Source organism: Lissotriton helveticus, chromosome 8 (assembly GCF_964261635.1).
Source record: "Lissotriton helveticus chromosome 8, aLisHel1.1, whole genome shotgun sequence".
Classification (NCBI taxonomy): Eukaryota; Metazoa; Chordata; class Amphibia; order Caudata; family Salamandridae; genus Lissotriton; species Lissotriton helveticus.
The window spans coordinates 1337951908-1337966364 of record NC_136069.1 but is presented as its reverse complement, the minus strand read 5'-3'; the positions used below and the strand labels follow the sequence as shown (position 1 = coordinate 1337966364).

The window sequence follows — 14457 nt, the reverse complement described above, 5'->3', positions numbered from 1 at the left end:
GCCATCCATGTACTATAACAGAAATAAATAATTATTTATTCCTTTTGAAAGTAACACTTGCACATTGGTATGTGTGTGAGAAACCCATTTCATATATTTGTTTGATATTCACTAAGTTAGTTGGGACATTGTAAGTAGCAACAGCTAATGACCAAACTAATCACAACAAATAAAGCAAAGTTCCTCTTTCATACCTCGGTGATCCATGGGGTACGTAGCTCCCTCCATGGCCTTCGATATGGACACTCCATGGGGATAAATACTGTAGGGCCTAGAAGCCATATTTCTGAATACTATCTGTCAACAGAATATTGGATAGATAAGATTAGCATGTCACCGAAAGCCTCTTTTTGATATTGCATCAACTTGTGCAACTCGCTATTTTAATCTGCATATAAACAATTTGATACCTAATTGCGAATATGTGCTCCTAGATGGCAGAGACTGAATACATCCTTGCGTTTAGGTACCTTGAAGAAATGCCAAACAAAGGAATAGAGTAATGGCTGCATTTATATGGAGGAGCAGATTAATCTGTGAGACAAGTTATGAAGTGCCATGTGCTTTACAGTACTTCTGGACAAGTTGACCGATGTATGGTAGGCCCAACATTTTACTCACAATGGGTTTTAATAGTTAAATATTGAATGGTAGTGGTAACATTTTACTCACATTGGTTTTAATAGTTAAATATTGAATGGTAGTGATAATATTTGACTCACAATGGGTTTTAATAGTTAAATATTGAATGGTAGTGGTAACATTTTACTCACAATGGGTTTTAATAGTTAAATATTGAATGGTAGTGATAATATTTTACTCACATTGGTTTTAATAGTTAAATATTGAATGGTAGTGACAATATCTGACTCACAATGGGTTTTAATAGTTAAATATTGAATGGTAGTGGTAACTTTTACTCAAAATGCATGAAACTTTTACTCATGCTGGAATACCACCATCTGGATGACCAAAAGGAGGTATCTGTACCCACATTAGGAGAACCTTGGTCCTTCGTCTTTCCACCATTCAAATTTAGGTAGTTGGAACTCATCCACTAGTTGACTTGAGTCATGCAGCAATTAAATCAATCTGCTGTCTCGTCCACGTTACTGGAAACTGACACCCCTATCTAGGTGTCATCAGCGTAGGAGACCACTGAGAAGCCAAACTGCCTGGTAATTTTAGCCAGAGGAATAACATAGAAATTTAACAACGTAGGGCATAAGGACGAGCCCTGTGGCACCCCACAAGGGAGTGTGAATTGTTTGGATGAGAAAGCTCAGGACTGTACTGACTGAACCCTGCCAGACAGAAATGATAGCAACAACTTAAGGGAAGTGCATCCGATTCCTAACCCTGATAACCTGTTGGCCAATATTTCATGTTTCACTGTGTCAAAGGCTGCCAATAGATCTAGCAGAATCAGGGCAGAATCAGGGCGACCTTACCACCCGCATCCAAAATTGCTCTTAACCATTCAGCAGCATGACCAGGGCTGTCTCAGTGCTTTGCCCATCCCAGAAACCGTATTGTGATGAATCCAAAAGTTCCATGGAGGAAATGAAAAGCGTAAGTTGTGAATTTAGAATTTTCTCCTGCACCTTTGCCGGGAAAGGCAGTCTAGAGCTAGGTCTATATCTGCTGGGAACGGCTGGATCGAGATTGTTTTTTTAAGAGTGTGAGAATCAAGTCTTTGCCAAACATCAGGGAAAATACCTGAGCGGATGATCTCTTTGAAAAAAAAAAACATTAGTTCACTGATGATATCGGGAACAAGGTGCAGTATTTTGAGAGGGCATGGATCAGATGGAGCCCCCGATTTGGAAGTCCTTACCACCTGAGAAATCTGTTCTGCGGGGGAAGGGAAAAGGAAACAAACAGATTAGATGGGGAGGGAGATGTGACTGCTGGAGAGTTTCCAAGTACGCTTTCATCACAGTCCCTAAAGGATTTATACACTGTCTCCACTTTGTCCTTAAAAAACTGTGCCAGTGAGTTGCAAAATTCACTGCTCTCCATCCTAAGGGGCTCTGGTAATTTGGCTAGGCTTTTAACTGTCGAAAAAAGCTCTTTACTAGAATTCTTCGCCTGCAAAATGTTTGCTGAGATGTATTTGCTTTTCTCTTATAATCAGACACTGATTGTGCATATTTCGTTTTTTCTGTTGGATAATAGTTTGCTCTCCACGCCTTACTTCTACAGATTTATTTCTGGGCTAGTTTGTCGGAGAACCAGGGTTCTGATTGATTTTCAAGCTAATGCTAGCAGAAAGAACAACAGTACTACATAGTATGGCTTTATCCTGCTCTCTCCCTTTTGTGAAACTTTGTTTATTGCGCTGTGTGAAACTTAGTAAATATAGCCGATTGGCAAAGAAAGTTAAATAGGGTTATCTATTCTGGCTCTGTAGATCAAGTAGCTGAAAAAACAACTACTAGATCAATGGAAAAATAATAAAAAGAACAAAAAAGTGAACTATCTGACCAATTCGCTATTTAAGCAGACCATAATCTCTGAAGATGGTCTTTTAAAACAATGAAATCGTGAGGTAGTGGTGTTATTTCTTTAAAATAAAACAGAGACAAAGAATGCATATTCACTTTACCAGTGGTCCGAGTTCATCTGCTGGCTCACTCAGACAAAAAGCAGGGAATAATATATATTTGCCCCACTAATTCTCTGGCCTACACACAAATGTATAAATCACAGATTCCATATACTTGAAACAAATCACTTGTTTTTGCAGTTAAAAGTAATACAACTTATCGGGCACTATCATTGTGGTAGTCACTGCATATTTTGCCCCACAAGGAAACAGAAAGTAATACATTTGCAAACCATAACGTTTTGTTAACCAATTAGCAAAATTACAAACTCATGTCAATCAAATTAGTCAAAAATTAATATTCACCTTATGAAAGCATGGCTTGATATAATCCAAAGCGAGTCAAGTTAGCAAATACAAAGACAAGTTATTTAAAAATTGCCATATCCAAATCAAATGAGATTCAGTTTCAGTGGAGGGGTTGGAGTGGTGGGCTGAAGCAAATAAAGGTCAATCGGGTAAGGATGTTGCCTACTCTATGACTGGAAAAATACAGCATAGGATCTCAAGAGGGAGAGAGGGACATCTGCCCCCCAAAAAGTAGATGGGACAACCTGAGTCCAAAAGGTACACATAAGTAATCTGAATCTAACTAGCTCAGCAATGTGCAATTAAACATACAATTTCCAAAGGGAAGTACAACCCCCTACAGTTCCTAAGAGACTGAAACAATAAAAATACAATATTTTATCGATTAGATGTCTTTCCTCCCTTTCCCATACATCACACAAAAGAAATTCACAACTGCACAACTTTCAGATGATATCCCACACAGGATGGAACATCATGGTGAGGCTGCTCCGAACACAGGTACCAGAAACCAATTTATTCAGATACAGTGACATTAATGACAATAACATTTTCGCATAAAGTTAAACAACTAAACCTATTCACTAAGTGAAACAACTGTAGTTTAGCCTGGTTCCTGAATTGAAAGAAAGAGTGAGAACACAGTTTAGATGTCAGCAGCAAATATTTATCTGTGGCCTACATCAACTATGGCTAACTTAGCCTAAACATACTTTAACAATTGTTGTTTATAACATGAGAATCACTTATCTATGATCAAACTTAACATGGAAATCCCACTTTAGATATATCTATATAATGCACATTAATAAAATTGTTTAAGCACAACAAGAAACATAGAGACTGCATCACCATAAGCTTGAGCAATTGTAGCCCTACTTGTAGCACCGTAGAATATTTAATCTTGGCCAGAAAATATTAAAAAAAATATTGGGTAGCCGGAATAGTGTCAGAGAACTCCTCTCCAATTGAGATGTAGGGCTTGATTTACCGTCTAGTGATGGGATACTGCGTCACAAACATGACATTTATCCCATTTGTCTTATTACAAGAGCTGCAGGATATTATGAACTTGCAATATGGCGGGCAGGAAATTGCCACGTTTGCGACAGAGTATCCACCCACCAAACTCTAAATCAGACCGATAGTATTCAAAGCGTTTCTGGTATCCAATGAAGGGGTGCTCAGCAGAGGAAGGGGGCAGCCACCCATATGCTCCGCAAGATGTTGGATACTTGACCTCTTACTCCGGGTCAACTCGGCCAAAGTGCTTTTCAAAATATGTGAGTGCTGGTGGTGTGCAGTGCTATGTGAATGTGAAAGTTAAAAATTACTATAAGGGTGAAAAATATGTTTAATCAAGATCGTCCAAATATCATAATTAAAAGCAACCTGATAGTATGAAACAAATTAACTATCTCATGGCAATAGGTGAGGTCGACATGTTTCAGCCGCTATGGTGATATTGACCGGCTTTCTTCAGGACCTAATTGATGTAATATGCTACTGTAATAATAAAACACTATGTGAAAAAATTATATACAAATATATCAAAGGAACGAGTGCATTAGTGGTCAGGGACCACCCTACCAGAACCGGATCATGTCTGTGTTGAGTGGTAGGTGAGTATGTACTCTTCTTTCCTAAGACAAAAGAGGGAAAATTACACTGATAGAAGAAGAACAAAACCTTCTGAGCAAGAGGAATAGTCTGGTGTCAATCTAGAAGATAATTGACAATCCCAGCCCAATAAGTGGCTCAATATGTCGGTAAACTTGCTTTAGTAATTTTTAAGTTACTCACCCAACTCTCTGTGGGAGTGTGCCTTACCTCAACCGGCAACTGCTTGGTGGTTGAGGCCCCGCTCTATTTGTAAGTAAAACTAGGGAACGTAAGTGATGTGATCTCAAACATGGTCCCTTAGTTTTCACTATTTTATCAAATAAAGTAAAACCTAACTCAGATATAAGATCTTTGACATTCTAACACTACGCTGAAATGCAGGTAAGCCCCAGAAAATGCTATTTCCAGGGATTTAAGGGGATGATTTTAGGGAGATTCTGACAAAAAATGACAAAAAATGAGGGGTAATGGCAGACTACAGCTGCTTGAAGCCGCTATAAATGGCCATTCCTCAAAGATATACACAATTATACCTAAGTATTTGGCAGGTTTAGGATGTCTGTGCATGAACTGGTTAAAAAGATATAATGCAGTTAACTAGACCTCATTGATTGAGTCCTACTGTGTCATTCAGTTAAAAGGTACATCACAAAGAGGTTAGATCCTACAAACTTCCTGTTGGTGTTGTAGTAGTCTAAAAAATACAGCAGGGTGGCAAAGCAGCAGAATATTAGCGCCAGACGCTCCTCTCACAACTCCGTACCTGTCCGTCGGTACCCCCTATCGAACTCCGAGCCGAAGGGGAGGTACCTGACGGCAGGATGGTGTCTCTTTTTATAGTGCTACTGATTGGAGTAACGAGCGCTATTTGTCTAATTATCCAATGTGGGGTCAGGATATTACAAGACCCACCTCGCCACTGATACGCTCCCTCTGCGTTGCCCAACATGTACTGAAACACGCGTCAAGCGCAGACAATACCTCCGCATTCAATCGCGCGTGCGCATATGATAGTGTCTCATGTAATGCGCATGCGTCCCCGGAATAGAATGAGCTGTATCAGGGCAGAGGCAGCACAGGGCCTCGGTAATAGAAAGAACAAGACGGTGGCTGTTATTATGATTATTACTGGCAGTAACTCGGCATGAATCATAGTATTTCTAAGGATACGATTCGCTATTATGTTGTTCCTGTAACTGATCATCCGGTGTAGGAGTGCTTTACTCGAGGTTATCATACCGGGACCTAGAATAGGAGTCTAAATTCTAATTAGACCAAATATAGAATATTTTTGGATGTACTCAGAAAAGCCATTACAGGAATCTGACTGGCTATTGGGTACTTTCTATATTTAAATATTTGTAAGTCTATCTCGTGAGTTATACGAAGGGATGCCACTAAGATAGAGTCAGCGGCAAACCTTTGTCAGCGGAGATTTTAATGGTTCAATTGACATAGAGTAAAGGTCTTAGTTCTGATTAGACTATTAACTATGATTCATGCCGAGTTACTGCCAGTGATAATCATAATAACAGCCACCGTCCTGTTTTTTCTATTACCGAGGCCCTGTGCTGCCTCTGCCCTGATACAGCTCATTCTATTCCGGGGACGCATGCGCATTACATGAGACACTATCGTATGCGCACGCGCGATTGAATGCGGAGGTATTGAATGCGGAGGTATTGTCTGCGCTTGACGCGTGTTTCATTACACGTTGGGCAACGCAGAGGGAGCGTATCAGTGGCGAGGCGGGTCTTGTAATATCCTGACCCCACATTGGATAATTAGACAAATAGCGCTCGTTACTCCAATCAGTAGCACTATAAAAAGAGACACCATCCTGCCGTCAGGTACCTCCCCTTCGGCTCGGAGTTCGATAGGGGGTACCGACGGACAAGTAAGGAGTCGCGAGAGAAGCGTCTGGAGCTATTATTCTGCTGCTTTGCCACCCTGCTATATTTTTGAGACTACTACAACACCAACAGGAAGTTTGTAGGATCTAACCTCTTTGTGCTGTACCTTTTAACTGAATGACACAGTAGGACTAAATCAATGAGGTCTAGTTAACTGCATTATATCTTTTTAACCAGTTCATGCACAGACATCCTAAACCTGCCAAATACTTAGGTATAATTGTGTATATCTTTGAGGAATGGCCATTTCTAGCGGCTTCAAGCGGCTGTAGCCTGCCATTACCCCTCATTTTTTGTCATTTTTTGTCAGAATCTACCTAAAATCATCCCCTTAAATCACAGGAAATAGCATTTTCTGGGGCTTACCTGCATTTCAGCGTAGTGTTAGAATGTCAAAGATCTTATATCTGATTTAGGTTTTACTTTATTTGATAAAATAGAATAGTGAAAACTAAGGGACCATGTTTGAGATCACATCACTTACGTTCCCTTGTTTTACTTACAAATAGAGCGGGGCCTCAACCACCGAGCAGTTGCCGGGTGAGGTGAGGCACACTCCTACAGAGAGTTGGGTGAGTAACTTAAAAATTACAAAAGCAAGTTTACCGACATATTGAGCCACTTATTGGGCTAGGATTGTAAATTATTTTCTAGATTGACACCAGACTATTCCTCTTGCTCAGAAGGTTTTGTTCTTCTTCTATCAGTGTAATTTTCCCTCTTTTGTCTTAGGAAAGAAGAGTACATACTCACCTACCACTCAACACAGACTTGATCCGGTTCTGGTAGGGTGGTCCCTGACTACTGATGCACTCGTCCCTTTGATATATTTGTGTATAACTTTTTTCACTTAGTGCTTTATTATTGCAGTAGCATATTACATCAATTAGGTCCTGAAGAAAGCCGGTCAATATCACCATAGCGGCTGAAACATGTCGACCTCACCTATTGCCATGAGATAGTTAATTTGTTTCATACTATCAGGTTGCTTTTAATTATGACATTTGGACGATCTTGATTAAACATGTTTTTCGCCCTTATAGTAATTTTTAACTTTCAGATTCACATAGCACTGCACACCACCAGCACTCGCATATTTTGAAAAGCACTTTGGCCGAGTTGACCCGGAGTAAGAGGTCAAGTATCCAACGTTGTCAGCCTATGAGCGACATTGGCTGCATAGACTCTACTCTATTGTTTTCCAGATGACGAGGCTCCGCCAAAGTGGTTGGCTGATGGAATTCATACTCACGCCAAGTGTCAGGCAAGTTATCTGAGGTTGGTGAATAATCCTTCTGAGTTCATAGTGCTGTAGTTTGACTAAACAGACTAAATATCTTCCTTGTGTTATGGATGTTCTAGTCAGCCAACACGTATTTCGTCACTTTGTATTAATGCAGTGACTTTCCAGGGCAAATCAGCATAAGGAATATGGGCAGTATTAAGCTCAGCTGATCCTCAATTTAGAAGTAAAAAAAGGAAATCACTGGAACTACTGAAATGGTATCCAGTCCCACATTCAAATCTGGCTGTTGGCTGCATATGAAGGAGTTTGGGTTACTTTATACCAGTGTGCCTACACACTTGTGGACTACACTCACAGCCAAGAATATGATTTCTTGTTTTTAGTTTCTCTCTTTTAACACAGGTTTATTCAGTGACTTTAGTGGTTCACCTTGACATGGGTTGTGGTTAATATATGAGGTGAGTACTCACCCCCTTCAACTAAAACCCCAATTACTTACATAGGTGTTGAGGATTGGGATGGAAGACATTTTGCACCACTAAGTGATTTAAGTTAATATCAAAAATCCCTTCTGTAATCTGATATCAAAATCAACTTCCAATTGACATTTTATTTTTTATTTCCTTTTTTGATTCAGACATTCTATTCCTTCCCTCCAAATTTTGCACCAGTTATTTTTTAAAGGATGGAAGCGGATCCAAGCAGCATTGGGAGCATCAGCTACATCAGGTCTGAGGAAGATGTGTAGAGAAAGATGGATGAGGTTGGCAGAGGGATCCAAGAAGGGGAATACCCTGAGAGCAAAGGAGGGTACCCACCTGCTACTGTTCACCACATAGAAGCAAGGGATTGATGAGGCAGAGGAGAAGGTACATCACCTGCATTGTCAAGAGTAGGAGGCAGTGTGACCTCTGGAGTCTGACCCAGTCAGAGCGAGGACAGACATGCAGAACGAAACCTGCAGTTACCACTGGCTATCCTTGCCCTGGTGGAAAAGCAGATGACATTGGAGAAGACTAGCCATAGCCTTGGAGGAGGAGAAGGCCATGCTAGTCCATGATAGGGGCCAGCTAGAACTGATCCTGAAGACCAAGAGGGACTCCAAGTCCATTAACAGTGGTGGTAGCTACAGGGAAATGCCTAAGAGAGGTAAAAGACCTGGAGCCTAGCTATGTGGTGGGGTTCACATTGAAGAGTGGTTTGCAGCATATGAGATGGCCCTGCATATGCATAGAGTCCTAGAGGAGGACAGTGGTACTAGTCTGTAGAAGCGCATGCCTTTTGCTCAAGGAGATACCCCATTAGCCCTAGAGGACTTTGAGCAAATGAGATGTGCCTCTATGGAAGCCCTCATCACAAAGGTTGGTCTGACCCTTGACAGGTATTGCTTAACGTCCAGGCATAGCCAGAAGCAGTCAAACAAGACTTGGGTGGATTTTGTGGATTCTTTCAGTAAGGCACTGGATGGTTGGGTGAAGGGCTGCAAAGTGAATGATTTTGATGGATTTTATTATTTGATTACAATGGAGCAGATAACGAACACTTGTTTTACAGAGTTGCGCGTAAGAATCTCATTCACTCCAAGCTAATTGTACCCTGAGAGCTTGGGAATGAGGATGACTTGAGGATCAGCACCGGAATGTCCAAGAAGATACCTAGGGGTGGACCACAAGAGAGATAGGTCGGGTCTCCCTCAACAGAAGGATGGGGGAACAGGGAAAACCAAAATAAGTTGTCTAAAGACTCCCAAAAGAATGCCCCAGGAAGGGAATCCCATTCCTCTTCTGAACATAAGAGGGGGGGGGGTTTATTGGCAAGAAACCCATGGAGCCTTACAGCCCCAATGGTATGACTGTTTCAAGTCAGAGCACAAGAGTGGGTATAACATTTGCTCCAAAAAGAAGTAACCCCCCACTGGTAGTCCTACACCAGGTATTGCCAGTTTAGTACTAGGGAAAAGGTTGCCCCAGTTATCTCAGGGTGTAGTGCAGAGGTTACCTTAGAGTTTCTTGATGACAGAGAGATGTATAAAGCTCACATGCATGACAACACTAAGAAGTAGAGATAGTGGCTCATTATCAATGGGCAGAGGATGGAGGCTCTGAGAGACGCAGGAGCCAGCATGGCTACTGTGAGATGTCATCTGCTGTCTTCAGAGCAGGTTATCACTCATACTATCCTGTGGCTTCGGTTCCCTTGGAGTGGGATTGGGTCTCTTGTTCTCTGAGACCAGCTGTTAGCCCAGCAATACCTGTAGATTGTCTGCTTGGGAATGACCTGGAGTACACCATTTGGAAGGAGTTGGAGCTCAGATCTCATCTGGAGATCTTGGGTTTGTCTGAGTGGGCGATTATGACCATGGCAACCCGACAGGGGAGTAGGAAGGACCTGGAGCCTGAAACAGTGGCCCAGTTGCCTGCCTGGAAGTGGAGGGGCAGGGGGCATGGGAAACCTGCCCTGGAAGTTCCCAAGGTCCTGGAGGAGGCTGATCCTGAGGGAGAAGCCCTAGAACTCACAGGGCAAGATATTGCTGCCCTGGAAGACTTGCCTGAGCTAGCTGGGTGGCAAGCTGTAGGACCATGCCCAGGAGAGTTCTGCAAGGTGCAGAAGGAGTGCCCCACTCTTGATGGCCTATGGTGGTAGGCTAATGCCCAGGCTGATGGCAATATCTATGGTGATCAGCACATTTATTGGGAGAATGAAATGAAATGCGGATTTGTATAGCGCAGGTTATCACCCATGACGGTATCCAGGTGCTGTCCATAGCCACAGGGAGATTAAGTGATTTGCCCAGAATCACAGGATGTTGATCGGCGGCTCTGGCTGTTAGGCCACATCCTCTCCTATTTAGGCCACATTCTCTCCCATGACCGGGACCCAGAATGGTATCCTGTCTAGTAAGCTGAGGGTACCTGAGCTTGGGTCATCCAGAATATGTGTTGTCCCCCAGTGCTTTACAACCCTCCTACTGGATTTGGCTCATGAGATCCCCTGGCAAGACATCTGGGGTAGGCCAAAACCTTTTACTGTCTGGTCACCCAGTTTTATTAGACCCAGATGAGGACTAAATCAGATACATTCTGTAGGTCCTGTGTAACCTGCCAGGCAAAGGGTACGTCAGAGGTAAGGCATAAGGCCCCCTGCAATGTTTCCCCCTGGTGGGAACACCGTTTGAGAGGGTTTGTTTAGATATTGCTGGGCCTCTGCCTGTGGTGGCCAAGGCACAGGTGGGGATCTTCGCCCACAAGGGTTTCCCCCCAAGGAGGTGTTTCCGATAGGGGCACAAACTTCACGTCTTTCTACATGACGGCCATATGGGATGAGTGTGGGGTAACCTACAAGCAGCCACGGCCGCTGCAGGTAAGAGCAGTGGGGCGGTGAGGTCTGGTGGGGGGAGATTTCGACGGACGATGACAAGGGAATATTTATTACTTATTTAATTTCCCCTCGTCATCGTCTGTTTAAATCCCCCCCCCCCTCCCTCGCTGGGCCCCACTGCTCTTACCTGCAGCAGCCGCGGCTGCCTACAAGGTCTCTGCACCAGATCATCCCCAAACAAATTTATGACTAAGCACTTCCGCTTTGCAATAGAATACCCCTGCATAGCGGTCTTCCCTTAAAATTTCAATACACAATACTCGTAATTAGAGATACCCAAACTCTGTGACCTCAGGTACTAAACAGTTAATTTCATGAGGTTTTGATATCTAAGCTGGCCCTGATCCTGTATTCGAAGTTCTGCCCTGATGGGGAGTTTTTGTGCGGTGTAATAACAGTTTCGCAAGCGTGAGAACCAGGAATGCCATGCTCAGGTTGGTGAAGTCATTGAAGTTAGTTTGAGCTTGCTCACTGTACATATAGCTAAAGGTTGCGGAGAAAAGGCATAAGCAAATATCCCTGACCAGCTCATCTATAATGCAGTGCCCATGGACTTCATAGACTGTGGGCGCTGGTCCCTGGTGGCACAGCTAGGGCATTGTGAAGTACCTTCGGTGAGAAATAAGTTGATGGAGGGTGTGTCTCATCATTTAGAAGTACTTCTAAACAATTTAGGGCTTCATCCATTCATGTGTCTTTTGATATCTCCTGCTCAAGAGTTCTGCAAAATTGTTGCAAGCAGATGTATCTTTTGAGCTAAAGTTGGCAGCTGAGGTGAGTGAGTCCCTCAATGTTTTTTCATGTAGTACATGACAGTCATATTGTCAGTGTTCACCAGCACTTTTTTGTTTTGAATGTGTGTAAAACACTATGAGTTTCAATTGTGTTGCTGTCGATTTGGGAGTACTGATACAGTAAGTAGGGTCACTGTTCCTGCACATCCCTGTGTGCTGAACAGTCATGTTGTTCAGATGCGTTCCCCAGCCTGTGAGTGAAGGACCTGTAGTTGTAGCCACCTGCAGTTTAGGGTCTACAAAGAGTCAACCTTGTGGCAAATTCTTTTTGGTCTGCCATGCAAGTCTGTGCTGAATGTTGGCCTCTACCAAGACTAGATTTTTCCATTTACCAGCCCTTTGTGAGAATTGCTTGGACAGACATTTCCGGGTTATACCCGAAGTCATGCATATGGTAGTATGGCTATGCATGAGGTTATCATCCCCAAAGGTTTCATTGTTATTATAACAGTTAATGGAGGCAATGTCTGAAGAAGAAGCAGCAGCTTTTAAAGTGCCATCACCATGTCTGTGTTTGGGTAGACTTTTCCTTTTCATAATATAGCCCTTATGAAAGATTGAATTTGTTGTGGATCGAGATGGGTCTTTTTGACACTCACTGTGAATCCTAACCTGTGTAGCAGTGATACTGTTGCATGAGTGGCTGGTAGGTGATGCCCTTTATAGGCCAATCGTCCAGATAACACATGGATTACACTGTGTCAGAGATGCTCTGCGACCACCCTACTTTGTGAATAGTCTTAGTGCTGCTGTGACACTGAAGGGGAGCACCTTGCATTGACTGTATTAGCTAGTCAAAATACATGTTAGGTAGCATTGATGCACCAGATGGATAGGAATGTGGTAGTAGGTAACCTTGAGGCTGAGGATTGCCATGTGGTCTCCAGCTCTGAGCAGAGGAATGACATCCTTCAGTGTTGCGATGTAGAAATGTTACAATAGGATGCAGAGGTTGAGAGACCTGAGATTGAGGCTAGGCCACAGGGTGCCTTTTTGGGGATAAGGTAATATAGCCATTGCATTCCCAGTCCCTGCTGGTGGGTGAGTATGGGTTTGATGCCTCCTTTGCTGAGCTTGTACTTCTTCTCTGAGCTGCTGCTGGTGGATTAGACTGATTGAATAATACGTTGGTGTTATGTTTCGTGGTGTGGTCTGACCTCAAAGCAGTATCCCTGCTGCATTACAGATAGGTCTGACTTGCCTGAGGTTATTTCCTTCCATTGAGAAAGGAATAATCCAATCCTACCCTGTTGTGTGATTAGAGATAATTACCAGCAAGTCACTCCTTTTGGCCCTGATACGACTGGTGTGGGTGCTAACCAGAGCTCTGTGGTTGTGTAGCTTTCTTTACAGACTGGGTCTGGAGCATGCCCATGTCCATGGCATTATCAGTATCCTTTTTAATTTTAAACGTCAGGGCCATATAGATGTTCCCCATCAAAGGGGGAATTTATGAGATTGTGCTGCAGCTTAGGGCTGGACCCAGACACCCTGAGCCATGACTGCCTGTACAGGATCACAATTGCATTGACATCTTTGGAGGCAGTATCTTCTGAATCTGAGACACACCAGATGTTGGCAATGGAGATGGTCTTGCCTTTCTCAAATTTTCTGGAAGTTGTGCCCTCTCCTCTCAGTGGTATCTATCATATTTTGAGAGGAGCCCCACCGAGTTGGCGATAAATCATTGTGTTGCAGCCCCAACTGCCACATGTTTCCCAGTGGCATTGATAGTCTGTCTCTCCTTGTCTGGAGGCAGAGTGAGGCCTGTTGCTCAGTGCAAAAGCACTCCCCCAAGCAGTAAGCACCACCAGAGATAAAGGTGACCCAAGACCTTTGATGTAATTGGGGGTCCTCTGGAGCTGGCTTGCACATTCCTTCTGAGGTGTGACAACCCTAGACTTCAATGGTTTATTGAAGTTTTCTGTCACACACCTAGACATGCTTCAAAGCATATGGCAGGAAACAGAAGGAGTGTTCCGTCTTGATAGAGTCCCTACGAGGATTCCTCTCTAACTCTATTAGTTAGAGCCTGACTTAATGGACTTCCCATTGAATGGTGGTATGATATGCTACAGTGACATCAAGGGGTGATGGCTAAGACTCCAAGGCTGAGTCATCCTGAAGGTCAGCGTTGTACTTTTCCATGGGTCATCCCCCTCATGATGTAGCCATGACTGGTCATATGGGTGATGGGTGATATCTCAAATATCCATATCAGAATCAGAGATTGTGTGGGAGAACCCTCAAGTGGGGTTTACACAACCTCCAACTGGAGAACCACAAGTTCACCAATGATATGCATGGAAAGCTGCAAGAGCACTACCAGGAGGCAGAGAAACTGCATGACTAGCCACTGAGGCCCAGTGACAAGTAGGGCGTGAACAAGAAGTATTCACTTTACATAATACAATCTCTCCCAGTTCCTAATAATTCCCAGAACATGTTTAGCCACAGGATTTGTTGTTACGAGTGCATGCAGCCGTCTCATATTAGCCAATGGGCCAGTAACACTCCAGTTTTGAGCAGCCTTACATACTACAATACTGATCACATAAAGGTCTGGTGAAATTTGCACAAGACCTA

General features: G+C 43.1%; 1 protein-coding gene across 1 annotated transcript in view; it reads right to left on the bottom strand.

The window, feature by feature from the left end:
* The window catches only part of F5 (coagulation factor V), a 711267-nt gene that overhangs the window by 400075 nt on the left and 296735 nt on the right, over positions 1 to 14457 (bottom strand). The window contains exon 9 of the mRNA XM_078658317.1: positions 195 to 297. Coding sequence (XP_078514443.1) covers positions 195 to 297 — 103 coding nt within the window. The remainder of the gene's footprint in view (positions 1 to 194; positions 298 to 14457) is intronic.